Source organism: Mauremys mutica, chromosome 5 (assembly GCF_020497125.1).
Source record: "Mauremys mutica isolate MM-2020 ecotype Southern chromosome 5, ASM2049712v1, whole genome shotgun sequence".
NCBI classification, from domain to species: Eukaryota; Metazoa; Chordata; order Testudines; family Geoemydidae; genus Mauremys; species Mauremys mutica.
This window is the reverse complement of record NC_059076.1, coordinates 120,924,642-120,943,280: the sequence shown is the minus strand read 5'-3', so window position 1 is coordinate 120,943,280 and position 18,639 is coordinate 120,924,642. Positions and strand designations below refer to the sequence as shown.

The 18,639-nt window shown below is 41.4% G+C and overlaps 1 protein-coding gene and 1 long non-coding RNA gene across 5 annotated transcripts in view; one reads left to right on the top strand and one right to left on the bottom strand.

Moving 5' to 3' along the window:
* The window catches only part of SH3TC1 (SH3 domain and tetratricopeptide repeats 1), a 58,814-nt gene extending 43,643 nt beyond the window's left edge, over window positions 1-15,171 (bottom strand). Inside the window, exons 1-2 of one of the 3 annotated variants that reach the window (XM_045017865.1) lie at window positions 15,131-15,171; window positions 13,257-13,384 (exon numbers count right to left, since the gene is read on the bottom strand). In XM_045017865.1, coding sequence (XP_044873800.1) covers window positions 13,257-13,384; window positions 15,131-15,156 — 154 coding nt within the window. In that variant the 5' untranslated portion in view covers window positions 15,157-15,171. Of the gene's footprint in view, window positions 1-7,678; window positions 7,746-13,256; window positions 13,722-15,130 lie in introns of those variants that run through there. The other 2 variants (XM_045017860.1, XM_045017861.1) reach the window with 2 other exon arrangements.
* On the top strand, window positions 3,656-6,744 carry LOC123370937. 2 transcript variants are annotated; one of them, XR_006579645.1, is made up of 3 exons: window positions 3,656-3,843; window positions 5,520-5,659; window positions 6,569-6,744. It is a non-coding gene; the product is annotated as an uncharacterized LOC123370937 (long non-coding RNA). The 2 variants fall into 2 exon arrangements; XR_006579646.1 differs by lacking the exon at window positions 3,656-3,843 and adding an exon at window positions 4,691-4,760.
* Window positions 15,172-18,639: the final 3,468 nt, after the last annotated feature.

Here is an 18,639-nt window from a genome sequence, read left to right as displayed (position 1 = left end):
CAGATGAGGAATATGTAATAGGGACCAGAAATTGAAAAGCAGCCTCTTTTCAGCACTTGTATGTCACACCTTTATTAAAGCCCAGGCACTTAACTTCTCTGGCTCAGTTTTCCCCAACTTTAAAATGGGGAAAGTAATATTAATGTATCTATCTTATTGGCATGTTGTGAGGATTCATAATTAATGGTTTGTAAATGCTTTGAAAATGCTAATTGCTATTACACTTTAGTTCTGATTGCTTCCTTCCTCCATGGCACTTTGAGCTTAATTCACCCCAGGAAACGGCTTTGGCAAATCTGGATTCATAAATGTCTGGATAAGCAGGGAAAGGGCTAGGTAGGACTAATGATGAAAGACAGAGTGAAATGTACTTATGCCCATTGCGGATTGTTCACTCTCTGCTAGCTTTAATACACAGCCTCCCAGGAACATCATATTCATCCACATCACAGTGGCAATGCAGTGAAAAATGTCAGTAACATTTTGAAGAGGACAAGATTGGTGGTACAGGTGCTGCTTTCTTAAAGAACGCAAGAAAGAGGGCTGATTTTTGTGGATTCAGTTAATGATCCACGCTCAGTGCTGGCATCTTCAGGGTAGAAGAGCTAAGTCAGAGGTGGGTACTTAGTTATTAGTTCCCTGCAGCACCCTAGGAGAGGTATGTGGTGCAAGAAAATTACGGGCTGAGTCTGGAAGCAAGCATCGAGGAGGAATGATCTCTAAGGGTACCTGTGCCAGCTGACTTGGGCTCATGGGGCTCGGACTGCGGGGCTATTTCACAGTGCTACCCCATTGGGGGCTCTAAACAGGAATATTTGGGGGCCCTCCACACAACACATAATAAAAAAGCAAATAGAGGGCCCCTTTGAGCTGTTCGGGGCACTAACCAATTGTTTACTCTGCTTATGCCTAGCACCGACTGCTGTTTTACTGCTGCGTAGACTTCTGGTGTCGGGCTGGAACCTGGGCTTTAGGGCCTTTCAGGGTTCGAAGATCCCAGAGCTCGGGCTCTAACCCAAGCCCGGAAGTCTGTATAGCAATGAAGCAACCTCACAGCCTGCGCCACGCAAGCCCAAGATGGCTGGCATGGGACAGCTGCATATTTTTCTTCGCTGTATAGACATACCTGAAGAAAAGGGATAGAGCTGAAAGGAAATTATCAGGAGCAAAAGCAGAGGCAGGCCTCATCCTCTCTCTACAGAATCAGGCTTAAGTGAGCCATACTTTAACTAATGCTTTTGACCATTGCTTGACTTTGGTTGCAGGAAGCCCTGTTGCATTTGTGTAAATTCCACTTAGGCATGTGGAATCCTTTCCTGCTTTGACAAGCCTTTCACAGTAAAAGATTATTAAGTAAAATTATACCAGGTTTTGAACCCGTTGGTATCATTTGTGTCTCTAAACATGGTTAAAACTTGGTTAGTAACCATGGCAGCTGATAGTTTACTCTTGCCCTGAATTGGACGGGTAACTAATCACCTTCACCACCCTGGTTGCTCTATGGACAAGCCCCCTTAACCATGCCTGCATAATCAGTCTGCACATTTCTCTGTCCTCCGAGCTCCCTGTCTGCAAGGATATCCCATAGTGCATTGGCCTCCATGTTGCTTGCATTCCAATAAGTATGTGCCTTCTGTATAGAGCTGGGCAGGAAATGGTGTTCCTGTTCCAAGTGAATTTTCAAGATTTTGAAAAGAAATTTCCCATCCTGAATTGGGACAAAAAGTCAAAATCTTGAAAGTTTCCACAAACTCACAATCTGACAAAGCATTCAGTTCAGGTCAATCCAAACCTTTTGTTTCCATAATTTCAAAATGTTTTGTTTTGAATTGAATTTTAATTGATTTTTTAATTATAATAAGTTTATGTTTTGAAAGGAAATGTGTTGAACCAAAATATTGAATTAAAAAGGTCAAAACATCCTGTTTTGATAATTTCAAAACTTCTCAAATTTGTTTCAAAACAAGAAATGTATAGAAACCTTGTATATATATCCCACAAACAGTTTCAGTTTTGACAAATTAGAATTTTCCAGTGAAAAAACATTGTTCAACAGAACATCCTGATGTAATTTTTCATGGGAAAGCATCATTTTTGAAGAATTTCTCAACTAAGGAAAAGTTTTGAAATTGTCAAAACTAGATATATAAAATTCCAGTTTTCTAGTTCAAAACAATTGTTTAGAAATGTAAGCTAAATACAGGAGGAATTTTTTTTAAATGGTCAAAATGAAAATTAAATGTTTAAAAATTATTGAAATGAAATGTTTTGATTGACCCAAACTGATTTTTTTTGTGGGGGGGTGGGGAAAGAGGGTTCATGAAAATGTACAAGATTGACTTTTTGTCTCAAGGGAAATTTTTTCAAAATCTTAGTTTTCCCATCCTGTGAAATTTCATTTCCAACCCAGCTCTAAATCTATCTCCACTTAGAACCTATATGTCACCAATAAAACTGGATTAAGCTATTTCTTTCTTTCTTTCTAACTATCTCTATACCTGTCTATCTTAGGCCTTGTCTACACTACAGGGGATAATTGATTTAAGCTACACATTTGAGTTATGTGAATAGCATAACTCAAATTGCCGTAGCTTAGATCTACTTACTGCAGGGTCCACACTACGCGATGTTGCTGGGAGATGCTCTCCTATCGACTCCCCCTACTCTTCTCAATCTGGTGGAGTACAGGAGTGGACAAGAGAGCAATCTGTGGTCAATTTAGCGGGTCTTCACTAGACCCGCTAAATCGACTGTCGATGCATCGATCACCACTCATGGATCCCCCAGTAAGGGTAGACAAGCCCTTACGGACCACAGTGACAGGTGCTATATCAAAACCTAACTGCAGAACTTAAAATGCACAAAAGTGCAGAACAAGAAGTTCCGTAAGTAATTGAACATCTGGAACCATTTGCACAGCAGCTAGTACAATGGGATTCTGGTCTATGACATCTAGGTACTACCAAAATATAAACAAATAGATGCATTGATTTAAATGAGTCAAAAAGGTAAAATATTATTCAACTGCTCACATGAATGAAGAATCACACAGGCAATAAAGGTTTACGTGCTAAGAGCCAACTTTTGGAAGTAGGATGTATAAATAAAAACCTGAATGATAGAACCCATGCACATCAATTCGGATTGGCGATTGTTGGGCCATTATTCCAGAATTAAACTCCAGAAGTAGTATTTCAAATTCTATTACTCACAGCACCTCGAAAGTCCTTTACATTTGCAGATGTTAAGGATAATCTTGGTCTAAAAGCAGAGCTGAATGTATAGCAAAATATATCATACACATTCAGCAATGCTCAGAATATCTGTGTATACATACACATCACTTTAGATCTATGAATTGAAACAAATTCTCACTAAAATTTAGCAAATGCATCTAACATGAAGGGAGCAGCCTGTACAAAGGACTAGAATTCCAGGAATTCAGGTAATAAGTGAAGGAAAATATACTAATTAACTTGTGTGTGTGTGTGTGTGTGTGTGTGTGTGTGTGTGTGTGTTTAGAGTTACACATATAACGGGGTTGTGCACTAGCCTGCAGGAATGCATGGAGAATGCTGAAAGGCATCAGAACAGGGTCTGAATTCTCAGAATGTTAAGATAGATATCAGCAGTTTAAGGAGAATGAGACACAGAATGTCTCAGAGGCCAAGCCAAGGGACAAATCAAAGGGGGGAAGAACAGGAGAAGCTATGTCTGTACCAATGACAGTTTTCTCCCTTTGCTCTTCTGAGGGTAACAGAGCAAGAGCAAACGTCTCATTCAAGCACCTGACAACCGGATTCTCCTCTCTGCAGTATCCCTTCCCACCTTTAATGTTTACGGGTGAGATACAGTAGCTTTCTGTCAATTCTAATATTTATATTTTTATCTTGTTTTAACCCATGGGGTTATAGATAAGCACCGGGGACCAGACTTCCAATTATTTCAGTAGGTATTAGGCACCTAACCTGCTTAGGTGCTTTTAAAAATCCTGCTAGGCAGCTAAGTGCATCTGTACGCACTTAAGTACCTTTGACAAGCTGGCCCCAAGCACCTGAGGGGTTCCCACAGGACTGATTAAACATTATTTTAGTCTCCCTGTTTCTCTCCTTCTCACTGAAAGTTCAGGTGCCCAGTTAAATAACCCAACAAAGAGCAAAACCATACTAAACAATCCATACTTCGGTACATCACCTTGTCTATTGTGCGAATGCCAGTTATCTTTTGCTTACGAGTTTTTTTTTTATACTGAAGTCAGCACAATTCAAAGACGGAATAGACCTTAATAAGGGGGACAAGAATATCCAGAGTGATAGTAATTAATGTTAAGACAACTTTGGAAGGGACATTAAACCTCATAATTCAGGGTTTAATCACTCTCTCACTACTAGGGATTAGGATGAGGCTTACATGTGGGATACAACTGCTTACTGTGGGATACTATTACACCTTAATCTGAAACAGCCGGTTCTGGCCTCTGTCAAACATGGGATGCCGCACTGGATGGACCATGGGTCTGGTGCTGTATGGCAATTCCTATGCTGAATGAATTTGTTTCTTTATAATCAGCTATTGTCAGTGCATTTTTTAAAAATGAAGTTATTAGACAGATTTTTTTCGAATAAGCCAACAGTTACTATAGCAGGATTCCATATTCTTTGAACCTTGATCTAGAAGCCAATAGGTGTCACAGAACGCTGGCCCATGGAAGCTGCATGGACTTTCTGTCTCTCTCAGAATAGGAGCCTATTCCTCATTCAGTGAGTTCCTGTGGGGAAAACAGGAGATATCCTTCCTTAAAAGCTGTGGCACCCTGGCCCGGGGATGCTCTTTGGGGCAGGAACTTGTTATTCTGTTTGTACAGTGCCTAGCATACCAGAATGCTGATATGACTGGGGCTCCTACGCACCACAATAATACAAATAAATAAGAATAACAATGCTCATTTCCTAGCTTCAAAGCCTATCAGAGCATCAGTACTAACAGAGCAGAGAGAGCAGCTGGACACTTAACACATCCTAGTGTAGAGCTAGAGGTTGGGTTTTGTTATCAGCTTTCTCAGCAAGATCCATCAGTCCTTCATCTGAACAGGTTAGCCTGCCAGAGAGCCACTATCAACAGCCTATTTTGGCGTGTGTGGCTCAGAACGCCATAGATATTCTCCTGCGCATTAAGTACAGCTTGTTAACATGGCTCTCGGCCATGTTGATTTGAGAGTTGTTCAGTGTAGACAGGCAGGGGAAGGCAGGCATTATTTTTCCTGCTGGAATGAAGATAAATGGAACAATTCTGTTTTCCCGCAATTTTTTCCCCCCTTAACACTTCCTTTTAAAAGTATCTGTTATTAAGCAACTTTAAAACACCACAGAGTGGAACAAAACAGATGGGGAATGGAAAAAATCGGGCTAACTCGGTCTGCAACTTTAAAAAAAAAAAGCTTAAGAAAATAGTAAAGAGTTGCAGCGTAGACTTACTGTTTTCCATCACCACCATTTTGATTTAGTGAATTTACTCCTTAGGTAAAGAGGTGGATGGAGGAACAAGCCAACTAAAACCTTCTGACTGTACCCACAACACAGGTACAACAAAGAGAATGGCAATGCAAGATGCTGTCTATTGCCCTGTGCATCAAACGTGACTGGCAAGGTACACCTCTGAGGTGAGAAACCTTATATTTTTAGGGTTAGAAAGGTGGCCATTACTGGCCCCTTTGCTGAGGCTAACATTATTGCCAACTGCCTAGTGGTGTTTCTTCCAATGTGCAACAAGAACTAGAAGGACTCCCATTTATTTTGCATAGGACACCAGGAAGCCATTTCTAATTTGGCCAGGCTTGAGCTGGTAGCCTAGAAAGCTCCACCTGAGGAGTCCAACACACTTAAACATTAATTTATTTAGCTTCAACATCCCTGTGGGGTGATAATTATAATTTATTATCCCAGTTTTACACAGGAGGAAACCAACACAGAGAGAAGTGAGTTTCCTAGACTCACACAGGAAATCGGTACCAGAGCCAAGAACATAACCCAAGCCACCTGACACCAAGAACCAGTTCCTCAGCCCCACTTCAGCGGCCCTGTGCCACTCAGTGGTTCAAAGCAGCCCTAAGGCTGGCGTAACTTGCCCCTGAAGGATTCTTCACACCTAGGGGAATGCTTGGATGGTGCAGAATCACCTTTGTTGCTCCGACGCACACCGCTTTGCAGCCACATCCCCGCACAGGGGGCATGGTCTGAGGGAAAGGGATTGTAGCTAGAGTTTCTCTATGACCCAGCTATCTCAGAGGAGCTTCTTGGGGCCCATGGGCAGCTCTTGTAAATTACAAGTCTTTAGACTGGTCTAACTGGTGCCAGGAATAGGACGGCACAGCTAATCCACGCTATGGATTCTGATCCACAGACAGCAAGGCTATGCTTCCTTCCCATTATCCCATTCTAAAGCTCCAGAGCCATTCAGTTCCTGCTACCTGTCCTGCTAAGTGAACAGTATAGTAACATAGTCCTACATAGGAACTGCTCTCCTGGATCAGACTCACAGTCCATCTAGTCCTGTATCCTGTTTCCAACAGTGGCCAGCAAAAGGTGCTTCAGAAGAAGGTGCAAGAAACTCCATAGTAGATGACGAGGTATAATCTGCCCTTCATCCTAATAATGAGAGATTGGTTGAAAACATGAAACATACAGTGTCTCTCCCCTCGAATACTTTTTGTTGGCATTAACTGTTAGTTTTGTTATCCATATAAGTATTCACCCTTCCTTCTCACCCACTTCTCTCTGAATTCATTTGTTTCACTACCTGTTTCATCTTGTCTTTCAGACTGCAAACTCCTTATAGCAGAGACTCTCAGGGCAGAGACGGTTATTAATTAGGTGCTTGTACAGACTCAAGCACAATAGGGTCCTGATCTGCTTGAGTCCTCCAGGTGCTACAATTGTAAATCAAAATAATAATATTCCATGCAACGTATTATGCTCTCAGTACTTAGATATAGTAAAAATGTAACACATAATTTCAGTGTATTACCCTACTACACAGAAACAGCACCTTGTGAAATTCAGTGCTCGAGTTAAGGGGAGGTGGCATGGAAATCCTTAATTTAATTTCATTAAAATATGTGTTTTAAACTTGCTATCCTTCAGAAAGCTCATTAGGGCTTTTATTGATTGACAGATTAAACACAAACAATGCTACTGTTTGCAGCATAGTTAACATTTTCAAAAGCACCTAATTGCCTCATTTAGGCATCTAACTTAAAGTGACCATTGTGCACTGCAGGCCTTCTGAAAACCAGGTCATTTTTAAGTGTCTAAATATGGATCGAAGTCCCTCCTTTTGGGTGCTCAGGTTTGAAAAAGTTTGGCCTATTCTGAATATACTGTAGAAGAGAAGAGAAAACAAAAAGCAAAGAACAGAAACATCTTGGTTATTGACAAAAGCAAGAAAAACACATCACATAAAAATGTCACTGCTGAAATTCATTACTACAACCCATTACCATTACACTTATTTTTAAATCTATCCCTGTAACCATGCACTAAACTACTCTGCTACTAAAATCATTCCCCTCAGTTGCTCATATTTTTTTTCAGACATAGTAGAGTCCAACAATCAAATATTGCAACACAAACAGCCTAAAAACAGCTAGATACTCAGGTATGAAGCATAATATTTCTCCTACCTTTTCCGAATCTGATTTGTTCTAGTCTAACATTCTGGTGAACTGCCTTCCACAGCTCTGGTCGGAACTGACTCCCGATCCATCCCTTCCTGTTTGACCTTTTTACTTTCCTGTTGGTTGAACAGCCCAGCTTGGATATATGAACTAACAGAAAGTTGACCATTAACTGATACTGTCCATCCAAGAATCTCCTTTGCGAAAATGCTCACGACTGCAAGCTCAGTGCATTGAGCTACTAACAATCTGCCATGCAGGAAAATATGTCAGAAATATACTGAAAGCCTAAGTCAGATACATTTGCTCTTAAGAGCTGAAATTTATTACCACCTGTACCTGGAAGCTCCAACCCATTGTGCTAGGCACTATACAAACATATAGTAATAAGTAGTCCTTAAGGCAGAGAATACATGACTTTGTTTAATTTGTTTGGTTTTGGGCAAAGTATTAGTAGGCCTGTTGATTAATTACAGTTAACTCACGCAATTAACTCAAAAAATTAATTGCAATTAAAAAAATTAATCACGATTCATCACAGTTTTAATCTCACTGTTAAACAATAGAATACCAATTTAAATTTATTAAATACTTTGGATGTTTTTCTACATTTTCAAATATATTGATTTCAATTAAAATACAGAATACAAAGTGTACAGTTCTCACTTTATATTATTTTTAGTACAAATATTTGCACTGCAAAAATGATAAACAAAAGAAACAGTATTTTTCAATTCACCTCATATAAGTACCGTAATGCAATCTTTTTATGGTGAAAGTGCAACTTACAAAAGTAGATTTTTTTTTGCATAACTGCACTCAAAAACAAAACAATGTAACTTCAGCGCCTATAAGTCCACTCAGTCCTACATCTTGTTCAGCCAATCGCTAAGAGGAACAAGTTTGTTTACATTTATGGGAGATAATGCTGCTCGCTTCTTATTTACGATGTCACTGGATAGTGAGAACAGATGTTCACATGGCACTTTTGTAGCCGGTATTGCAAGGTATTTATGTGCCAGCCAGATATGCTAAACATTCATATGCCTCTTCATGCTTTGACCACCGTTCCAGAGGACATGCTTCCATACTGATGATGCTTGTTAAAAAAATAATGCATTAATTAAATTTGTGACTGGACTCCTTGGGGGAGAATTGTATGTCTCCTGCTCTGCGTTTCACCTGCATTATGCTATATATTTCATGTTATAGCAGTCTCAGGTGATGACCCAGCACATGTTGTTCATTTTAAGAACACTTTCACTGCAGATGTGACAAAACGCAAAGAAGGTACCAATGTGAGATTTCTAAAGATAGCTACAGCACTCAACCCAAGGTTTAAGAATCTGAAGTGCCTTCTAAAATCTGAGAGAGATGAGGTATGAAGCATGCTTTTAGAAGTCTTAAAGGAGCAACACTCCCATGCGGAAACTACAGAACCTGAACCACCAAAAAAGAAAATAAACCTTCTGCTGGTGACATGATAAAAGTGAACATACATTGGTCAGCACTACTTTGGATTGTAATCGAGCAGAACATATCATCATCATCATGTCCTCTGGAATGGTGGTTGAAGCATGAAGGGACATATGAATCTTTAGCTCATCTGGCACATAAATATCTTGCAATGCTGGCTACAACTGTGCCATGTGAATGCCTGTTCTCACTTTCAGGGGACACTGTAAACAAGAAGTGGGCAGCATTATCTCCTGAAAATGAAAACAAATTTGTTTGTCTGAGCAATTGGCTGAACAAGAAGTAGGACTGAATGGACTTGTAGGCTCTGAAGTTTTACATTCAAAAATATAACAATGCAGTTATTTTTTTGTACATAATTCTATATTTGTACATTCAACTTTCATGATAAAGAGATTGCACTACAGTACTTGTATTAAGTGAATTGAAAAATACTATTTCTTTTATTTTTATAGTGCAAATATTTATAATAAAAAAATATAAAGTGAGCACTGTACACTTTGTATCGTGTTGGAATTGAAACCAACATATTTGAAAATGCGAGAAACATCCAAAAATATGTATATAAATAGTATTCTATTATTAACAGCGCAATTAATCATACAATTAATTGTGAGAGCTTATAATATTGCTAATTCCTAACAGATATTAGTAAGTATCATAACTAAGATCATTTATTAAGAAGCTAATATTTCCTTCAGAATTTTGTAAGCTAGCTACAGCAGCAACATATAAATGAGAGTTATTTTGATTGTTGTATGCTGTGATAGTGTGCATTATAAACATTGTTATAATATGATGCCAATAGGCATCTATATTCTGACCTTGCAATATGCTGAGTATCTTCCATTCCCAGTGAAATCAGTGGAACTGGAAGCTACTTAAATCCTTGCACAGTCACACAGAAAATCTATAAATCTATAACAGAGCCAGGCATTGAACCCAGATCGCCTTAATCACCAGTTTCTTCAGCCTTTCTTGTGGTTTATATCCCAGAAGATTGTACCATTATTGTTCATCCTGCTGTACAGGCCTGTAATTGTTCTTAGACTCCTTTGGGTGGACACCCTACATTGTGGCATTGTCAGTGGAATTTAAACAGTGCCTTTTGACTCAAGATGTGCAGCTGGAGGGAAGTGGGGAAATGGAAAGGTTTGTGCCTAGGGAATGAACACATCTAAAACTGGCCCCAGCCCTTGACCTTCTGTAGCCTTTTTAAAACACCACTACACAGAGACAATTCAATACCTCTACACTGTGGACACCTGCCCTCATTATATAACCCCAGAGACTAATGCACTGTAACAAACAGGAAAAAGCACAAACCGGGTACATTGCAGATACCACATTAGGAATTGCATACATCCCTTATGCTTCAGCTTGAAAGTCCTAGGAATCTGGTGCTGCATGACTTGTACAGAGGCGGCTCCAGGCCACAGCACGCCAAGCGCGTGCTTGGGGCGGCATGCCGCGGGGGGCGCTTTGCCAGTCGCCGGGAGGGCGGCACGCGGCTCCGGTGGACCTCCCGCAGACGTGGGACCGGCGACCGGCAAAGCGCCCCCTGCGGCGTGCCGCCGTGCTTGGGGCGGCGAAATGGCTAGAGCCGCCCCTGGACTTGCAGAAACGATTCAGATTCCTTCACATTGGAGCACAGGTTCTGTTGGTGCTTTGATCTCTCTCATAACTATGAAAATAATTAGATGCAAATGAGATGCCCCTGTTTTTGTCTAGCTATCCTGGATCTTTTCAGGATGACTGAAAGAAGCTGCCAGGAAGTTGAAAGACGTCTCATATGGAAACAAGATATTTCCTTTAATTTCCATTGTCTCTCTCTGGCATTGCTATTCGGCATCCTGTTTGCTTGCTTCACTGCAGCTGCACATTTGGCTGAAGGCTTTAGGGTTTTCTTCAGCAGTGCCTCTTAACACGTTGTATTATATTTAATATTTAAAGACCAAGTTCTACCCCCAATTACACCCAGGCAGTCCCACTGAAGTTGGTGAGATATATATAGGAGGGCAGGTTTTGGCCTTAAGAGCCTAATGTAAACCATGAGAAAGGAGGACATTTTGAGTTAAGGACACCATGTGACATGTAACAGCTGAGAACCTGTAACACAAGTGCCAATAATGGAGCTTTAGAATTGTGGCTGAGTGGCCTTCTCCTGCCTGCCTTGTGTATGTTCTAACGTGCAGGGAAATTTGTGCAGTTCTAAATACCAATCTCATGGTATCTGCAGTCTCCTGAGATTGCTGAACTTTGTCCTCCCCCAATGCACTGTGTAGTTAAATGAGCATATGTCACTTTAACATGGCAGTCATGCTAGTTCTTTATGTATATGCTGGACACAGTAGGTTTTGAAATGTGCTTAAGACAGTTCTGTCTTCTTGCATAGTTTTGGTCTGATTAGTCCCACATTTTCTCCCAGTTGCGGATGCATAATCCCCAAAAATAATGTAATCTGGATTGTAAACATTCATTAGCTAATATGCGTATAGCGCTTTGAAGATGTGACGTATTGCACACCTGCTAAAGACGTGTCTATATAACAAAAGCTGTGCATGGGCTAACCTCTCTGAACAAGTCTGAATCCAGCTAACACGGATAATAATAGAAGCATGGGCTTCAGCACAGGTTTGACAAAGCCCTGGCTGGGATGATTTAGTTGGTGTTGGTCCTGCTTTGAGCAGGGGTTGGACTAGATCAGGGGGAGGCAACCTGCGGCACGCGAGCTGATTTTCAGTGGCATTCACACTGCCGGGTCCTGGCCACTGGTCCGGGGGGCTCTGCATTTTAATTTAATTTTAAATGAAGCTTCTTAAACATTTTTAAAACCTTATTTACTTTACATACAACAATAGTTTCGTTATATATTATAGACATAAAAAGAGACCTTCTAAAAACGTTAAAATGTATTACTGGCACGCGAAACCTTAAATTAGAGTGAATAAATGAAAACTCGGCACACCACTTCTGAAAGGTTGCCAACCCCTGGACTAGATGATCTACTGAGGTCCCTTCCAACCCTGATAGTCTATGATTCTAGTGAGCAGAGTACATACCCAAGGTCTGTGCCAGGTTTAAACTACTTGTACTGAAGCCCACATTGCACTGTCTTTATTACTGTCATTAGGTGCACTAGCTGCAGTCAAGCTAGCTCAGGTAGGCTGGCCTGTGCACAGCTTCTGTTGTGTAGACATACCCTAAGCATGCGCCTGATCCTGCAGCCTTCTATTCAGTGAGTAGTCTTGACTCACCTAAATAATTGCATTGACTTCAGTAGGTTCCTGGAACACAGAAAGGTTTGCAGGATCATGGTCCTAGGTTATCAATTTAACAATTGGGTTACTCTAAATTTAAATTCCAGTTTTTAAGAAGATTAGATTCCAGAATATGCTTCACTCTAACAAGCATGTTACACCTGAACAGAAACTACCAGACAAATCAGCTCAGGGGTTAAAATCTTTTGGCATCAAATTGTGTCAGCATTTCCTCTTCCTTGTTGGAATCAAGATAGCCTAGCTTCCCCCAGCTCTTGCAAAATGAAAGGCTGGCTCTGCAATCTGGGTCAGAATGTAAAAACAGAAAACACCAAGAGAAAAAACACACTCTGGTCCAGTTCTAAGGAAATGCAGTCGCCCTGTAGTCTGCAGGGAAACGCTGACTCAAAGCACCCAGCTGTTACAAAACATTGCTGTTGCTCTGAAGATGTTTACCTAGCTTTATCAATAATAGTTAAACTTACTTCAGATTACCAATGTTACTAATGTACATTGTTATTCCTCAGCAGGAAAGACAACATGCTGTATGTCTCACAAAGCTTCCTGCTAGCTATTATGGCTCACTTTTAGCATTTCCAGCACTTTAGCTACAGGCCAAGAAGGGAATGAGTTCAAGTTGAATACTAGGATTCAGGATCAGAGTCCAAGGCTAACAAAGCAACACAGTACTAATAGAAGCCTGGACTGTTAGAGGTCCTAATATTCAGCTGACATTTAAATAGGGTTACAACCCCACCCATGGTTTCTATTGTATTAGAATGGGTGAAGCCAGCTAAAGTAGCCTCCACCAACAAAGCTCAGGATTAAAATGAATGGTAGAAACTTACCTGTTGGAAGATGTAAAGTCTTCTTCCCCCTTTTTGCTGCACAGCAAAATTGTGTTGTTTGCTTGCTTTCCAGTATACTCCTTTCCTTTCCAAGGGAGATAACCTCCTTCTTTAAATAAACATGTATTCTTGGATGGTACAAATAGAGAAAAAGCTTTTATCTTTGGATTTCAGTGGAAAAGGAGAAAGACTCAGTGTATTGGGGGGGTTTAATCTACAAAAAATAGTTGCAAAGTTTAGTTTTCCCCAGCTCCTGTGAATCTGGAAACCCACTGGGAGGAAGCTAAACCCCTTGTATCTTCTCCTGGAAACTGGGATTATAAAGCCACCCAGTGAACCAGGAGTTTAGATTTATAGCATAGAGGACTGAGGTATAGTAAAACATTGGGCCAGTACTCTTCTGTTTAGAATAACAGAGCCCCTATAAATGGCTTTGGTGAAACAAAGGCCTTTCAAGAGAGGGCCAAACCATTCAGTATGGGAGGGGAGATGCTATGAAATGTTCTAAACATGGTTTGGTAGAAGTTTAAATACTGCCATAAGGACTGGTGGAACAATTTAAATACTTCCCCCCTGCACTAGGAATCACTGTGTAGATTGTCATTATGTTTTATGTGGTTTAAAGGAAATGTAAGAGTCCATGGGAGTGAGGGAGTCATGTGACTTAGCTCTCCATTTAAAAGCTCAGCTTCTCAGCAGGCTTTTCAGTAAAAAGAGGATTTGAATGAAAGCACCTGTTTGTGGGAGCTAATGGAGACTTCAAGCTAGTGGGGGTATATACCATTTTGGTTGAAGATTGGTTTGTTGTGTTTCTCAAATAAGCCTAGTATGCATGTATCAAATTTATTGTTGTCAAAATGTGATTTAATTCCTGTAGCCTCATTTTAAAAAGGGACGTTAACCAAGGCTCTTCCCTTAATAAGGCCCTTCATTTGGGCAATTTACAGTGCTTTCTTCAGCTCCCCAGAGCGTAGGGACGCTGTGTCCACCTGTGCCTGAGTGATGAATTGGGAGGCTGAAAATAGAAATAGAGAAGAGCTGGGTTCCGAGTACAGGGTGACCTTTTCTGGCATTTCATAGCTGCTTGATAAAAAGCAGCAGCCACTTAGCTCTGTGTCTAACTCTTCCCTCCTATTGACAGTATTAGGCAAAATGTACTGTATTCTAGATTGCATTTTTTTTTGGTAATGTATTTTCTCCCACAGGCAGTAGCTACCAACAGTCTGAACCTTGTAGGCACAAAGAGGTTGACGTGTACAGTACAGTGAGCCCTATGCTCTGACCTCAAATGTGGGTGGGATCCATGAAGGGACTTAAGCATTGTGTCACTCCGAGTTGCAATGCACCAACTTCTAGCTGCTTAAACAATCCCAGGAACAACACTGTGATTCACAAAACCTGAGTTAGGTGCTTTGGCTCCCTATACAACGAATGGGGAGAGCGAGGTGCATTAGAATGCCATCAGCAAAAGCCAGCATGCTAGGTGGGGAATGAGCTAAGCTAGGTAATGGGAGCAGCTGATGAGAGGGATGTTAACAGGCTGCTCCCCTCTCTTGGAGTTGGTTGCCTAAGTCTGGCCTGCAGGGAGGTGCCTATTTCCTCTAGCAATGCACAAAAGGGAACAAGCAGCCTGGAGCCAGACAGCTTAGGTACCTAAGGCATTTCTTGCAGGAATAAGGCTGGCATGGCACCTGCCTTGCTTCACACAAAATGGCTGGAGAAGGAGGAGGAATTGGTGGTAGCAGGGCCACATAGAGGCTTTTGGGGGCCTGAAGAAAAATCTGAATCTGAGGTCCCCCCATACCCTTCCAAAAAGAATTACCACTGAGTGGAGTCTAAGGATGGGTGGGAGACCAATTATGCACTGTACTCACCCCATAGTAGTAACTCCTGTCCCCATTCTGGCTGCTGTGGAGTTGCAATGCTGCTCAGGGTTAGGCTGGCCAGCAGCTCTTCCATCATGATGGGGGGGGGATGCTGGGGCAAATTTCAGTGAGTGGTGGTAACTGTTCCATTGTGGATAAATACTTATATAGTCATTGGGCCAGAGAAAGAGAGAACATGTGAAAGTTGCTCTGTAGTTTAATGGTTAGGGCACACAACAGGGTGATGAGAGACCCATGATCCAGTCCCCCTGCTCCAGTCACTCTTTTATTATTTATTCACAGTGGACTAGCTTCAGCAGGGTATAGTGAAGGAGCCCCATCTCAGAATATCCCATAGCTCTGTGATTAGAGTGCTCTTCTGAGAGATAGGAGACCCCGGTCCTTTCTCCCCCTCTAGCAGAGTTGTGGGGGTCTCCCACATGCCAGGTGTGTGCTTTAACCATTGGGATAAAAGTTATAAGGCAGACACCACCACCCCAGGCTGGATTTTGAATGGACTCCAGGTGCTCTGAGGTTGCCTATGAGATTGGGTCCCACACATGACTAAGGTGGGTAAGCACCTGCCTTCCCCTGGTTTGTGAATTGCTCTGTGACTTAGGTGGGCACCTAAAGGGAGGCAGTAGTGCACATGCCCCATGGTCTAAAACTTAGTTAACTAGGGAACTTTTACAATGGAAATGAGTTTAGACTCCATCTTAGGCAGCAGTCAAGCAGGAGTTTCATGGATTACATTCTTCATGGATTGGACAATTGGTTTCCTGATTCTCCATTTAAGTCAGTCATGTCTAAACAGCCCAGTAATTACCTTAGTTTGCCTCATTTTATAGCCAAAGTAATGAGACTCCAGTATCTCATTTTTCAAGGTCACTTGGGGTATGTCTACACTGCAAACCTGAGTTCAGCGTAAGTAAACTCAAAATAGCAGACCTTGGGTTTGCTAATTTATACATCTACACTCATTTGTAATCCTAGGTTAGGAATTGTTGAACTCTGGATCCCAAACTGGGGTTCCAACATCTACACTGCATTATGTGGTCCTGAGTCCAATTACCCATATCCCATACTTCCCAGCACCCTCTTAAAATGTAGCTGTTCTACCCTTTTGTTCCTGGTGCAGTGTGGGAAAACTTGACTGTCCAGAGGACAAAGAAAGTCAGTCTGAGGGGTTGTGGAATACTTTTGACAGATTCCCAGAGCACAAGTCAAGTGGGGCTGTATCTACACTGCAAAGCAATACGGCTTGAACCCTGGGTCCCAGCTTGACTCAGGTCCAGCTCCTCCATGTCTAGGGGGTCCTGGGCCCGAACCGTGGATTAGCATGATTTGTGTGTAGCTAGAGGTAGAGTTAGGCTTGAGTTCAAACCGTGGGCTTACATTGCAGTGTGGACATACCCCTGGGGTTCAGGCCTTCCTTCAGGAGCTGCATGTGGAGGGTCCATCATCTTGAGGTATCCCATGCTTCTCCCCATAGAGGGTGCTCTAAGAGAAAGACATTTATGACTGTTCTGAAGTCCATTGAGTCAATGGGAGTCTTTCTACTGGCTTCAGTAGCTTTTTTTGCTAAAAACATACAATGGATGCAATGTATTTTAATCTTATCATACTGGACAGATATATTTTTTTAAGAGTTCAAAATTTAAAGTCAGTGGGAGTTTCATCACTGATTATAATTAGCCTCACAAGGCCATACCTGCTTCAGGCTTTTGTAAGATTTCTCAGGCTGTCTGTACTGCCTTTGAAACTTTGGGGATGAAATCCTGGCTCCATTGAAGTCAATGTCAAAATGAGAATCCTGCCTTCAATAGAGTCAGGATTTCACCCAGGGCTTTTGGCAGCACCATGGCTGTGCTTACCAGGACCCAAGGTGCCACAAGTATGGAAGTGATGTAGAACAGAGAAAAAGATCCTGTCCGGACAAGCCCAAAGGAAGGCTGTTCTTGAGCCCCACCATGGTTAAAATTCACTTAACATAGGGGATATCGTTCCCCTTTCTAAGAAAATTAAATTTTATGGCAATTGGCTTTTGTTGGGAAATCTCTGAGGCAAAATAAGTGATAGGATTGTGTGCATGTGTGTATATGCATCATTGCAATCACCTCCGGGGAAGAGCAAAGTAGCTGTTTAACCGTGCATGGGAATGCTACCTAACTATTTTTCACAGAAAGCAGATAGGACTTTAGCCATTTAAAACTGAAGGCAGAGTTTCTGTGTAGGAAGAATGTAATTACCTACATTGAAACTTGGCCACAATATTATGGTTTACGCTCCTGTTCTTATGACTGGAATCTTCAATAACTAGAAATTGTCAATACTTCAGGTTTGCATCCTCTCCAGTAGCACAGTCCACCCAGTACTATGTTGGGGTATTGGTTCACATAGTAACACAGACAGATCGCCAGCACAACTAAATCGCCAGCAATACTTCCTGCAGCACTTGAGTTTTAGCCATGGCTCAAGTCTATTTTCCATGAGATCTGATGAGATCACAGTTGACGGTATTGCAGCAGATGTACTGCAAGTATCCTTCATTCAGCTGTTAATGAGTCCTGGGGGAATAATGTTGGTCAGAGAGAACATTGCAGCAATCTATTTAGAGCATCTAACTTAGTGTAGAACTTAAGTCAAGATATGGCGTATCCTGTTCTTGTATCCAAAGATTGTACCAACAACTGCTTTCTAATTTTAGAAAAACACTAGAAGGATTATAATGAGAAAGAAAATGCTACTATGGATTTAGATTTTCTGGGCTTTTTAATGAAGGTATTGCTAGCATAACACTAGAATTACCTTTCACAACATGAAGATTGCTCATTCTTGCTTTGTGGTCCAATCATACAGAGGAGTCTTAGTCGCCTTTTCTTAAAATACACTTTCGACGCTAAGCTTTGTGTCCATTTGATACTAGTGACCAAAATAGTATCTTACCTTTGTGTTTCTTAGCTGTGTTCACTGGGAGGTTTTTCCGCAATATGTATCATACGCTCTTATTCAGAATTGCCCCTTGTAATCGCAGTACACAGTCTGGTCCTCTTCTGATGTTGTAAAGCTGCTGGTGGAATTGCCCAGAATTTGGATGGTTGTCAAGCCACATATAACATTTTAGATGATGACTGAACCCTGAATTGAACAACAGACACAGAAACTGACCCTCTACCCCATTACACCGTTGTTTTCAATGAAGTTAAAATGGTCTAAGACTGGTGTAACGGGGTGGAGGATCGAGCCCACAATATTCTGTTTGAGTTGCACAGGGATATGAACTGATGTTCCAAAATACTGTCCAAGCCTTTACTCTCTTAATATTTATGTTCCTGATCCTGTCTCCTTCTGCACTGATGTGCAAGGTGCAGGTTGTGGGGAAAAAAATGACTTAATGAGCCTTTAATTCCTTGGCCTGAGTAATCTCTAAGGAGTAGCAGCTATGCTCTGTTGGATAGATGCAGTTAAGTGTTTCTCACATGGCCAGTACAAGTCTCTCAGACAATGAACCGGGCTCC